General features: G+C 44.3%; 2 protein-coding genes across 2 annotated transcripts; both read right to left on the bottom strand.

The window, feature by feature from the left end:
- Positions 1-7,974: 7,974 nt before the first annotated feature.
- Positions 7,975-8,199, bottom strand: CCR75_000518 (uncharacterized protein; the record flags this gene model as incomplete). The annotated part of the gene is made up of 1 exon (XM_067958625.1): positions 7,975-8,199. The coding sequence occupies one exon, from the start codon at positions 8,197-8,199 to the stop codon at positions 7,975-7,977; it is 225 nt and encodes a 74-aa protein (XP_067822315.1).
- A 320-nt stretch (positions 8,200-8,519) lies between these two features.
- Positions 8,520-12,804, bottom strand: CCR75_000519 (uncharacterized protein; the record flags this gene model as incomplete). Its single annotated transcript, XM_067958626.1, has 4 exons — positions 8,520-11,139; positions 11,197-11,864; positions 11,942-12,653; positions 12,715-12,804. 4 exons carry the CDS (start codon positions 12,802-12,804, stop codon positions 10,432-10,434), a joined length of 2,178 nt encoding a protein of 725 aa, XP_067822314.1. The 3' UTR covers positions 8,520-10,431.
- Between the last annotated feature and the right edge of the window lie 89 nt (positions 12,805-12,893).

The following is a 12,893-nucleotide window of genomic DNA, read 5'->3' as shown; positions in this document are numbered from 1 at the left end:
TCGTCATTATTCAATTGCTTCAATCTCAGCTACGGTGTTCGCAAGCTTTTCAACAATTTCAATGCTCTTCCAAGTGTAGAAGATAGCGTGAGTGCTCCTCGTGGCCTTTTTGCTGGCCACCACGTTAGAGTACTTGGAGCCTTTCTATTGATGCTCTTCATGACCGACACAGCGATTGAGAAGGGGAAAGCAACTCTTCTTGTTGACGTCGCCTGTCAAAATGACGAAATGACGGCGGCGAATTCGATACTGACATGATGCACGACAATTCAAGAATATCAATGACTGACATGTCGAAGTCGGACGACACATACCTTGAAAAAATGGATTGTTAAGCAACTTACGACTTCAAATAAAGAAAGGCGGATCAAGGAGATGACACCTTGCTTCGAGTAAATAGGTGAATTCATCTATGTGAGGGTGCTGCCACATTGCTAGACGATGAATTTGACGATTAAACAACTAAATCTAAGAAATAGCTGTATCAGCCGTCTTCTTCAAGCTATCATGACCTACGACCAGGTTGCTAGATACTGCACGCGTTATCCACGTGAGATTCCCTTCGACTAACTTGTTGAAGGCATCCAAAAAATTAATTGACAAATGGAGCACTAGATCTTTGCTAAAATAAAGGAGCGTCTTTCAAATTCAATAACAGTAGCGTATAATGTAGCAAAAAAAACTTTTCAATAAATTTGAAACTAGCCGAAGACATGCCAACTGCATCCGGTAGTTTGCTCGTCATTATTCAATTGCTTAATCTCAGCTACGGTGTTCGCAAGCTTTTCAACAATTCAATGCTCTTCCAAGTGTAGAAGATAGCGTGAGTGCTCCTCATGGCCTTTTTGCTGGCCACCACGTAAGACTACTTGGAGCCTTCCTATTGATGCTCTTCATGACCGACACAGCGATTGAGAAGGGGAAAGCAACTCTTCTTGTTGACGACGCCTGTCAAAATGACGAAATGACGGCGGTGAATTCGATACTGGCATGATGCACGACAATTCAAGAATATCAATGACTGACATGTCGAAGTCGTACGACACGTACCTTGAAGAAATGGATTGTTAAGCAATTTACGACTTGAAATTGAGGAAGGCGGATCAAGGCGATGACACCATGCTTCGAGTGAATAGGTGAATTCATCTATGTGATGGTGCTGCCACATTGCTAGGCGATGGTATTTGACGTTTAAACAGCTTCATTCAAGAAATAGCTGTATCAGCCGTCTTCTTCAATCTGTCATGACCTACGACCAGGTTGCTGGATACTGCATGCGTTATCCGCGTGAGATTCCCTTCGACTAACTTGTTGAAGGTATCCGAAATATTGATTGAACAAATGGAGCATTAGATTTTTGCTAAAATAAAGGAGCGTCTTTCATATTCGATTACAGTAGCGTTTAATGTAGCAAAAAAGACTTTTCAATAAATTTGAAACTAGCCGAAGACATGCCAACTGCATCCGGTAGTTTGTTCGTCATTATTCAATTGCTTCAAGCTCAGCTACGGTGTTCGCAAGCTTTTCAACAATTTCAATGCTCTTCCAAGTCTAGAAGAAAGCGTGAGTGCTCCTCGTGGCATTTTTGCTGGCCACCACGCTAGAGTACTTGGAGCCTTTCTATTGATGCTCTTCATGACCGACACAGCGATTGAGAAGGGGAAAGCAACTCTTCTTGTTGACGTCGCCTGTCAAAATGACGAAATGACGGCGGCGAATTCGATACTGGCATGATGCACGACAATTCAAGAATTTCAATGACTGACATGTCGAAGTCGTACGACACATCCCTTGAAGAAATGGATTGTTAAGCAACTTACGACTTCAAATAAAGAGAGGCAGATCAAGGCGATGACACCTTGCTTCGAGTGAATAGGTGAATTCATCTATGTGAGGGTGCTGCCACATTGCTAGGCGATGGTATTTGACGTTTCAACAGCTTCATTCAAGAAATAGCTGTATCAGCCGTCTTCTTCAAGCTGTTATGACCTACGACCAGGTTGCTGGATACTGCATGCGTTATCCGCGTGAGATTCCCTTCGACTAATTGCTACGGTGTTCGCAAGCTTTACAACAATTTCAATGCTCTTCCAAGTGTAGAAGATAGCGTGAGTGCTCCTCGTGGCCTTTTTGCTGGCCACCACGTTAGACTACTTGGAGTCTTTCTATTGATGCTCTTCATGACCGACACAGCGATTGAGAAGGGGAAAGCAACTCTTCTTGTTGACGTCGCCTGTCAAAATGACGAAATGACGGCGGTGAATTCGATACTGGCATGATGCACGACAATTCAAGAATATCAATGACTGACATGTCGAAGTCTTACGACACATCCCTTGAAGAAATGGATTGTTAAGCAACTTACGGCTTGAAATTGAGGAAGGCAGATCAAGGCAATGATACCTTGCTTCGATTGGATATGTATTTATCTATGTGCGGAGGTTGTTAACCTTGCTAGGCGATGGCATTGACGTTTTTACAACTTCAGGATTAAACTCTTAAGAAAAAGCTGTATTAACCGTCCTTTTCGCGAAGATATAGGACGATATCTTACAAAATGTGTCAGCAATTTGGTCTTTTGGGACCTGAATATGAACATCACGAATAGATGCGATTCCAGCAAAAATCTCGACGTTGTATACTCACTTCCTTCTTAAGAAAATGCCGCAAACATCCATAGAAAAATTAATACGTATAATTCGACTTATTTTGAGTCCGAGCTCGAGGCTAGCCTGGTAACGAATTACAAAATATCGCTTGCCGCTAAAAGTCGAGGTTAGCATGGGGCTGCATACATCGCTGTATTTGACCTTTAAAAGTTCAGTTGCCAGCTCCGTCCAGTTCCCAAGCGCTCTGTCAAAAAACGGGGTAATAAAGGCGTCAAAAAGAGCTCGAGTAGAGGTAGGGGTTTCACTTCAAAGTATAGCCCCGAGGAACAGGAAAGAATCTTGGGAAAAGACGGGCGTTTCTACGACGTCATTCAGCCATCATGGACTGGTCAAAAGCAGGAAAGTTCCACAGCAAAAGGAGATTTGCTCCGGGTGATCGACATCATTCAATATTTCTAACTTTCACGCCGCACCCATTTCCGAGTCGGCAGCCGCAATTTTGATTATTTTGGATCAAAGCCGTAGTGCCAGACTCAAACCGTTCGAAAAAAGGTTATGTGAGCAAAAAGATGATCCGCAAATTCTTTTGACGTTGCTGGATCAGTAGGTCGCTTCACACGTACTGACCCCGACCATTTTATTATGAGGCTTGTCCAATCAATTGTATAGAGTATACGAAGGATTATGCTGGTTCTATACAGCCTTTGTCGTCACTTTTGAAGGAAGACGCCACGTGGTCGTGACGCCCCGAGCACCAAACGGCCTTCGATGCAGTAAAGATGAGCCTGGCGTCACCGCACTCTAGTAAAAAGTATCGAATTTATTTGTCTTGTAGCTTCTTCTCCTTTCATTGCTTTTTCCAAATCGCTATCTCTTTGATTGCTAGTACGCGCTCGATTGCTGTCAGAGCGTATTCAGGCAATATGACAGTACCGGACAGCACGGCTGTAACGGGGCACTACGACTTGTACTGTTTCAGTACAAGTCCACTTCACACTGCTTCAGTTGTGAGTGGTGCCTTCCGTTAGATGACGTACACTGTACGTATAGAAGAATACTTTTCTTAAGTCAAGTTAACTTAAGAGGGTAAAATGAAAACTGTATTAATATAGTTAAGTGTCTCTTAATCTATCTTTGTAAATGCTGACTTAACTATAAACTAATACTAAACATGTAAATGAATTCTTATCTTTCTTATCTTGTTACTCTCTTTGATTACTTCTACAGCTGATTAGTCTGCGGAATAAATAGACATAATGGNTCGTCATTATTCAATTGCTTCAATCTCAGCTACGGTGTTCGCAAGCTTTTCAACAATTTCAATGCTCTTCCAAGTGTAGAAGATAGCGTGAGTGCTCCTCGTGGCCTTTTTGCTGGCCACCACGTTAGAGTACTTGGAGCCTTTCTATTGATGCTCTTCATGACCGACACAGCGATTGAGAAGGGGAAAGCAACTCTTCTTGTTGACGTCGCCTGTCAAAATGACGAAATGACGGCGGTGAATTCGATACTGGCATGATGCACGACAATTCAAGAATATCAATGACTGACATGTCGAAGTCTTACGACACATCCCTTGAAGAAATGGATTGTTAAGCAACTTACGGCTTGAAATTGAGGAAGGCAGATCAAGGCAATGATACCTTGCTTCGATTGGATATGTATTTATCTATGTGCGGAGGTTGTTAACCTTGCTAGGCGATGGCATTGACGTTTTTACAACTTCAGGATTAAACTCTTAAGAAAAAGCTGTATTAACCGTCCTTTTCGCGAAGATATAGGACGATATCTTACAAAATGTGTCAGCAATTTGGTCTTTTGGGACCTGAATATGAACATCACGAATAGATGCGATTCCAGCAAAAATCTCGACGTTGTATACTCACTTCCTTCTTAAGAAAATGCCGCAAACATCCATAGAAAAATTAATACGTATAATTCGACTTATTTTGAGTCCGAGCTCGAGGCTAGCCTGGTAACGAATTACAAAATATCGCTTGCCGCTAAAAGTCGAGGTTAGCATGGGGCTGCATACATCGCTGTATTTGACCTTTAAAAGTTCAGTTGCCAGCTCCGTCCAGTTCCCAAGCGCTCTGTCAAAAAACGGGGTAATAAAGGCGTCAAAAAGAGCTCGAGTAGAGGTAGGGGTTTCACTTCAAAGTATAGCCCCGAGGAACAGGAAAGAATCTTGGGAAAAGACGGGCGTTTCTACGACGTCATTCAGCCATCATGGACTGGTCAAAAGCAGGAAAGTTCCACAGCAAAAGGAGATTTGCTCCGGGTGATCGACATCATTCAATATTTCTAACTTTCACGCCGCACCCATTTCCGAGTCGGCAGCCGCAATTTTGATTATTTTGGATCAAAGCCGTAGTGCCAGACTCAAACCGTTCGAAAAAAGGTTATGTGAGCAAAAAGATGATCCGCAAATTCTTTTGACGTTGCTGGATCAGTAGGTCGCTTCACACGTACTGACCCCGACCATTTTATTATGAGGCTTGTCCAATCAATTGTATAGAGTATACGAAGGATTATGCTGGTTCTATACAGCCTTTGTCGTCACTTTTGAAGGAAGACGCCACGTGGTCGTGACGCCCCGAGCACCAAACGGCCTTCGATGCAGTAAAGATGAGCCTGGCGTCACCGCACTCTAGTAAAAAGTATCGAATTTATTTGTCTTGTAGCTTCTTCTCCTTTCATTGCTTTTTCCAAATCGCTATCTCTTTGATTGCTAGTACGCGCTCGATTGCTGTCAGAGCGTATTCAGGCAATATGACAGTACCGGACAGCACGGCTGTAACGGGGCACTACGACTTGTACTGTTTCAGTACAAGTCCACTTCACACTGCTTCAGTTGTGAGTGGTGCCTTTCGTTAGGTGACGTACACTGTACGTATAGAGGAATACTTTTCTTAAGTCAAGTTAACTTAAGAGGGTAAAATGAAAACTGTATTAATATAGTTAAGTGTCTCTTAATCTATCTTTGTAAATGCTGACTTAACTATAAACTAATACTAAACATGTAAATGAATTCTTATCTATCTTATCTTGTAACTCTCTTTGATTACTTCTACAGCTGATTAGTCTGCGGAATAAATAGACATAATGGCCTATACCTATTTATGGATAAGAATTCAGTATATTACTATATAAAGTAATATGCTCCAAATATTTTCTACCTTTTAGTTAATATATTAATTAACAACCTTTAAGTGTTAACTTCATGTAACGATACACCCCGTTACAACGGCAGGCAAGGAGCGCCCCGTGTCTATGTTTGATCCGGCTTAATTTTCGGTGGAGGAGACGACCACGCTTTAGGGTCATCTGCTCGGCACGTCTGAACCTGGCTAGTGCTTACCGTCTGCACGGGGTACGGATGACCAATGGCGCATCATGTTAGATGCCGGATTTTATCAATTCTGTCTTCAATAGTATGAAAATTTGAACAGGTAAAATTAGTAGGGCAATTTAAATGGGCAAATTATCGGCGCGTCCACCGTCTGCCCGATTTTTTTCAGCGGCTCGTGTGTACCCAAATGCTTGTGCTCCACATTCCTGTGTGCAGGGCTCCCGAAGATTCGAGATCTTGAATAGATCCTGTTTGTCAGCAACTATGCGATAGTTTATGCTGTCTCGATCTTTAAGAAAAATGCTATTGTAATTTTTCATTGTATTTATAATATTTCATAATTGCCAAGATATTTCAATAAAGTTATATCAAACGACGTGCTATCAAGCCAATGCGAGAGCGCGTCTTACGAATGTATTGCTAGCTAGTCGCTATCAGTTGGTAAGTTTATGTGGTGCGCATTTTGAGGCCAAGACAGCCGAAATGAATGTAGCGAACTTGCTGCTGTTAAAGCAGCTATATTCTGCTCTGCTCAGTTGACATTTCATTCTGGTCGCGACACGACTGCGGATCAATACAGGCACTTGTTACAAAGAGGGGTCACGGCAAGAGAAAAGCCTATTATAAGGTAAAAAACGAAGTATTTGTCGCAACAAGTTTATATGAGAATGCTGTTCTTATTTATAGGAATGCGGGTCNGCGCGTCTTACGAATGTATTGCTAGCTAGTCGTTATCAGTTGGTAAGTTTATGTGGTGCGCATTGTGAGGCCAAGACAGCCGAAATGAATGTAGCGAACTCGCTGCTGTTAAAGCAGCTATATTCTGCTCTGCTCAGTTGACATTTCATTCTGGTCGCGACACGATTGCGGATCAATACAGGCACTTGTTACAAAGAGGGGTCACGGCAAGAGAAAAGCCTATTATAAGGTAAAAAACGAAGTATTTGTCGCAACAAGTTTATATGAGAATGCTGTTCTTATTTATAGGAATGCGGGTCACGTTGACGCCATGCGGACCCTCTATATCGAGAGGTCGTGGTGAATTTTGACTCATTCTCGGCCGCAATGGAGTAATACGTCAAGGTGCAGACCACATTTCGAAATCAACGGCGAGATCTCATACGTAACTGTTGACGTGCCAGAGCTGTCTACATCTTGTGCGTCTTAATCCGGCCTATTCATCCGCTGTCAAGTCCCGAGTCCAGAAAGAGCACAATAACACCCCACAGGAAGCGTTCAGATGAAGCAAAAGCAATCCAACGATGGTCAAGCACATCGCTGTGTTACGTATGTCGAAAGATCCAGGCGCTTGGGCGTCTTCAGCCTCGAAATGCGTCCTCGTAATGTACCATTATCACCGTCACGGACTGCCAGTTACGACATAGCTTGCTAGTGCCGTCAACACCTCTCGGATATCGAATTGGCTTTATGGCGTCACTGCGCTTAAATCTCGCCTTAAAGTCGGTTTCGCAGCGGCTGTGGTGGATCTGGTCACAGACAGTTTTGTCTCAAAATGCTGTGCGTGTTATCTCGGACGCTTGATGGGGTTTCTATTTCAATTCATTGCAACGAAAAATGACTGGTGTACCTATTACCGCTGCTATGAAGGGATTCCTCTGAGTAATATTTGGCTGCTTAGAAAGGATAATTAGACGAGCAGGAGAAATAAACAGCTGTCGCCTCAGGCAATGTCTTTTATATCCACGAAGTAGCTCCTTGTTCTGTATATGACTTTTCCGTTGCCGCACCGGAGTAAAAGATTAAACGACGATATATTATTGCATTGGCAGAAAACCGCAAGCGCGACGACAATAAAATCTGTACTGGATTGCTCAAAATTATGTGTATAAGGACATAATCGTGCTAGTCGAAGTTACTGCGAGCACTTGATACGCGTGGATCTATCTTATATGTAAGCAGAGCAATTGCACATACTAATTAAGGCTATTTGCTCATCGCTGCTGAGCTTTGGCGAAGCACTTGGGACCACTGGCAATTATGACTGCAGCCTGGCTAGCAATTTGCGAAACTGCGACTTTGACTCCGATAAAGTAGTCGACATATCGTCTCTGACACGGCCGACATGGCTTTAGCACAAGTACCAAGACACTCAAGATCTTCGTCTTCTTGCAAACATTTAAATGATGGCTCGACAAACTTTGTAACGAGCTGCTGCGAAACTTGCCAATTAGCGCCACTGTGGCTGGGATTAAGCGTGCCGTCTACAAGCTTCGCCATTTTCAAGCTGCTGACATGTAGCTATACTCACAAGTGGAATTGTCAACAAATGGATGATAAGCGTACGTTGACGATGTTAGTGTGCGTCGCATGTCGATATCCTAGCGCCTTAACAGAAGAACCAGCGCTAGCATATATGCTTGCCCCGTTCATCGGGACTCGAGCCGCTGTTGGGCTTAAGCTTAAGGGCTCATAATGTAGTATTTTATCATCCGAATTATTTGGGTTTATACAGTTTGAAATGTGATATTTTTAAGTTCACCTAGCAGTCAGTCCGTAAAAAATCCAGTGAATTCTTAAACTCTCGGACAATTCAGAACCGGTAGCACACTCTATTGAATCACATTAAAACACCAACTATTATGTTGCTTTGAAATCACTGTTACAGATTAGAACAATCTTGGGTCGGCATTTAAAACGATGTGGCGTAAAAGAGATTTCGAAACTTTCGATATCATATGTAGATCCCAATAATTAGCTGTTATCATTTTGTACAGCCAGTTCAGGAACGCCGGTGCAAAAGAAAGCAACGCCACACTCTTCTCGAGTCCGCTTCCTTTTGCGACTAAAGGTTGCAGGAAAAGATCTCTTTGTGCAATAACGCCTTCGCCCTCCCCGTGCAACCGGAACACGTTTAAGTATCGACAGCATCCATTACGATAGCGAAATCTACGTCGTAGCATGGGGTGCACGAACAGCAAGTCCAAAAAAAACGCACGCGGCGCCGCCCCTGGCCGTTCGAACGAGGCAAATTATTCAAATCTAACAAATAATATCAACAACGGCAACTTTTCGGCTAACCAGGTCAGCAATCAGCCGCGTCGCTCCGTTCCGGCACCGCGCAATCCGCGTAAAGGAAGTCTTGGCGCTTCTCAAAGCGGCAATCGCGCCGAGTCGGACAGCTGTTTTCCCGAGCTGGTTCAATTCCGCTTGGACGAGAGCGAGGTACTGCTGACTCGAAAGGTTTCAAGCGGAGCATTTGGCGTCGTGTGGCTAGGCCACTACCATGGCCAGCCTGTTGCTGTAAAGCGTATGATAGATGGCGAGGATGAAGCCATTTCTTTTTCTCGCGAGATTGAGACCATGTCACGACTATCGCACCCAAAAATTGTACGCTTTATTGGCTGCACGTGGACCAACAAGAAAGATTTGGGTGGTGTTTCGGAATACATGGACGGCGGCGACGTCCGCACATTGCTCGAAACGCGCAAGATTGAGCTTAGTTGGCAGAAGGAAAAGATTGAAATTGCGATTGATATTGCAGAGGCCCTCGCATTTATGCACTCGCGCTCCCCCAAGATTATTCACCGGGATCTCAAGTCCCGCAACGTATTGCTGAGTACCAACATGGTGGCTAAATTAAGCGACTTTGGGCTCAGTCGAAATCGATCGTACGAAGAGACATTGACCGCTGGTGTGGGTACAGTGCGATGGACTGCTCCTGAAGTGATGCTAGGAGATAATTATAGCGAGCAGGCGGACGTGTACTCATTCGGCGTGGTGTTGAGTGAACTCGATACGCGTGAGATTCCGTTTGAGGAAAAAAGCAGCAGGACAGGAGCCAGCGGCGCGCCTGACATGGCGATTGTAATCAAAGTCGCCAAGGGCGAGTTACGGCCAAGCTTTTCGCCCCACTGTCCTGACGTCATATTGCGTATCGCTCGTGCTTGTTTACAATTCGACCCGGCCCTTCGTCCCGACAGTGAGTCGATTGTGCAGATGCTTAATGACGCGCGTGCGCAGCTTCAGACAGTGTCCTAATTTCGGCGCGCAGATTATTATCACCACACCTCAATCTGCTACCAACTGACGCGAAGGTGACTGTTACAGCACAAAATTAGAGGACGTGATGAGGAAGGTTTTGAGGTTACGACGTTAAAAGGAAGGCGGACGATGCGGTGACACCTGCTTGGGTATTTGACAGACAGCGAGCATTATTTGAGATAGTGAACGATAGGGAAGCAAAACGTACAGCGGGCATATGACGTGCTATGTATAAGTTAGAGCGGGGAATGGCAGAGTGGTGTGGTTAGTTGAATGCCAGGGTATATATAATCTGAGTACGTGTAATAGCGCGAGGCATTATCATCGCGGGTATGCTATTTTCCTGTCAATATCGAGTGACTTGTTCGTTAACATGTCTTGGCAAATCTCGTTGACGACTAATCTTGAAACTGTTCGGCTCTTGATAAGTATTACGCTTGCATAAGCTCCACAGATCGACCTTGGGTCCTACTTTTTCACACGATAAATCCGAACCATCCACGCTTCCGAAGTGAATACATGTTCAAAATGGTGCAGGGAAATCTCGCGCTGTGGAAGTGAAAATTGGCGGCTCACATCCCATCCTAAGACGGAATCTTCACCTTCACTTGCAGGAAGGCTTTTTACTTGGCTGAACTCGAAATAACTTAGCTTGTAAAGAACACTTTCTTTCATCGCAAGCGTCGCATTTTCGTGGAAGAGGAAGCGCCCGTTAATCTGAAATTCGGACTTTATCACATCATTTGGAAATACGCCTTCGGAGATCTTGACGATCCACGGAAGCTTGTCCAAATCATCTCCAGGCATGCCAACTTTTCCTCCAAACAGTAGAAACACGTAATCCACGCCAAGGCTTAGCAAAATTGGCAAGGCATTCTCTTCACGTGATATTAAAGCACGTCCGACAGTTGCAATGTGTGTGTTATTCCAAGTATTGTTGTCGACAAGCACAGTGCGATTTGCAAGCGTTGTAATCTGATATCCATAGTCCCACCAACTCAGGATTTTAGCATCGTCCGGTGTGTTCTGACGAAGCCACGCAAAGGCTTCCCGATAATCGTCGTGTAGCTCTTTTTCTCGCGTCTTTGCATTGATTCTCTCGAACACAAGTGAAGTTGATGAATACACTTTCCTTGTTATTTTGAAAGTATGTCGTGTATGGATGAACAGAAGAAACTAAATTTACAAAGGTGAGACACTAATGAACCCAGCAATCAATCAATTTTTACGTACCCCGCAAGCAACAATTAACAGCTGAAGTGCTTTCGGGGCTCTCCCTTTATCACCACCAGAGAGTCCGACAGATTTAAAATGAAGCTTAGCAAAAAAGGCTGTGAAAACCTCCCCCGCATGCGACTGAAGAGGATTCTCTTTTTCTTCGTTGCGACTTTTGTTTCTTGTGACAGTTTCTGCTTTAGATGCCTTAAGTGAATCTGTGCGCGTGACTTCGACAATTTTGTGCATGAAGCCTGAGGCTCCAACAGCTGCAAGATAGCACGCGGTTGGCGCTAAAGTGAGAAGTAATCGAACCATAATACCAGAAAAGTAGAACGCTAATGTGCTGTACAAAATCATAAAAAGGTGACCAGCGTCAAGCTTTTGAAAGGAATAGAATAATCCCAATGGAATAAAAAGCATTGATGGTCCAAGAGAAAAGTAAAATGCCGACCACACAGTCGGTTGATGCTCTCCCACCGATGCAATAATTGGAATGTATTTCGACGCGTAGGTCGGATCCAGTAGTGTTAAACTTCGACCGCTCCACTGTAGTTTACCGCATAACAGCGCAAATAAGACGCCGCTGCTCATGATTACACAACCAGAATACAAACAAGCTCGAAAGATTCGTATAGAGTGGTCTCTTGGCACCTGGACTGATAGCCACTGCATGAGTGCATACACTGTAAGAACCAAAACCAAACAACGATAGTCAGTATGCCACAATGAGTCCACTTAAAGCTGCAGTTATCATACGGACCTTGCAGTAGAGCGAATACACCGTGAGACCCAACACTCTCACCCTGAAGTACTGCGTTAAAACCTATAAAAGGAACCTGCATCGCGCCAAGTGTCGCCAATGGGTAAAACGTTGAGTATGCTACATACACTTTTGCCGAATAATAGCCCGACAGCATCAGCGCTAGAACGTGAATTGGAACAATATTGATGATAAAAACGTATCCTCCCCACGAAAGTGCCATACCAAAGTACGAAATTGCAGTCAGAGCCGCCCACAGCATACTTCCTGTCTTCACGGCTTTCACCCACAAATAAAACGTGAGAATAAGAAGAAAGATCGCGATGCCCTCGTTGTCGAAGGACCCGGCCGTTGAGCGCGAGATATATGCGGGTGACACACTTAGTAACATGGAAGACAGCAACGCAGTATTTGTGTTGTTTGTGACCTCACGAGTCAATAGAAACTGTGCCACACAAGCGAGCGCCGCAAATACTGGTGCTAGGAAGACGCAGGCGTCACGGATGGAGATCGGAAGCCGTAGTGTTGTTGTCATAAAGTATTGGAACCCTGCAGCGCCAGCCATGAGGCCAGGGTAGAATGTCGTCCCTACGCTTCGGCCAAGCGGATACCAAGAGCGGTCATCAAACCAATTCACGAGCTCGTAGACGCCGTGCTGGGCCAGAAATTTAGTTACGCGAAAATTAAATTGTGGGTCGAACTCGTGGATGACCTGCGGTAGAGCAACTTTAGTTTGATATGTTTCGCAGCGGGTTCTAATAGAAGTTGCGTACACTGCCCCATATGACGACCGGAAAAAGGCGGATGGTGAAACTCAGAACACAGATGAGTGCTAGCACAACGTAGCTTGTGAGTTGCATCATGTTGTGACTTCTATTTACTCAAGCAACCTTCCATCAACCTTGTGAACAATACTTTCAAGCGACGTATTCATTCAAGGTTGAAGTGACCA

This window comes from Bremia lactucae, linkage group LG1, assembly GCF_004359215.1.
Source record: "Bremia lactucae strain SF5 linkage group LG1, whole genome shotgun sequence".
Lineage (NCBI taxonomy): Eukaryota > Oomycota > Peronosporomycetes > Peronosporales > Peronosporaceae > Bremia > Bremia lactucae.
This window is presented reverse-complemented; position numbering and strand designations above follow the sequence as displayed.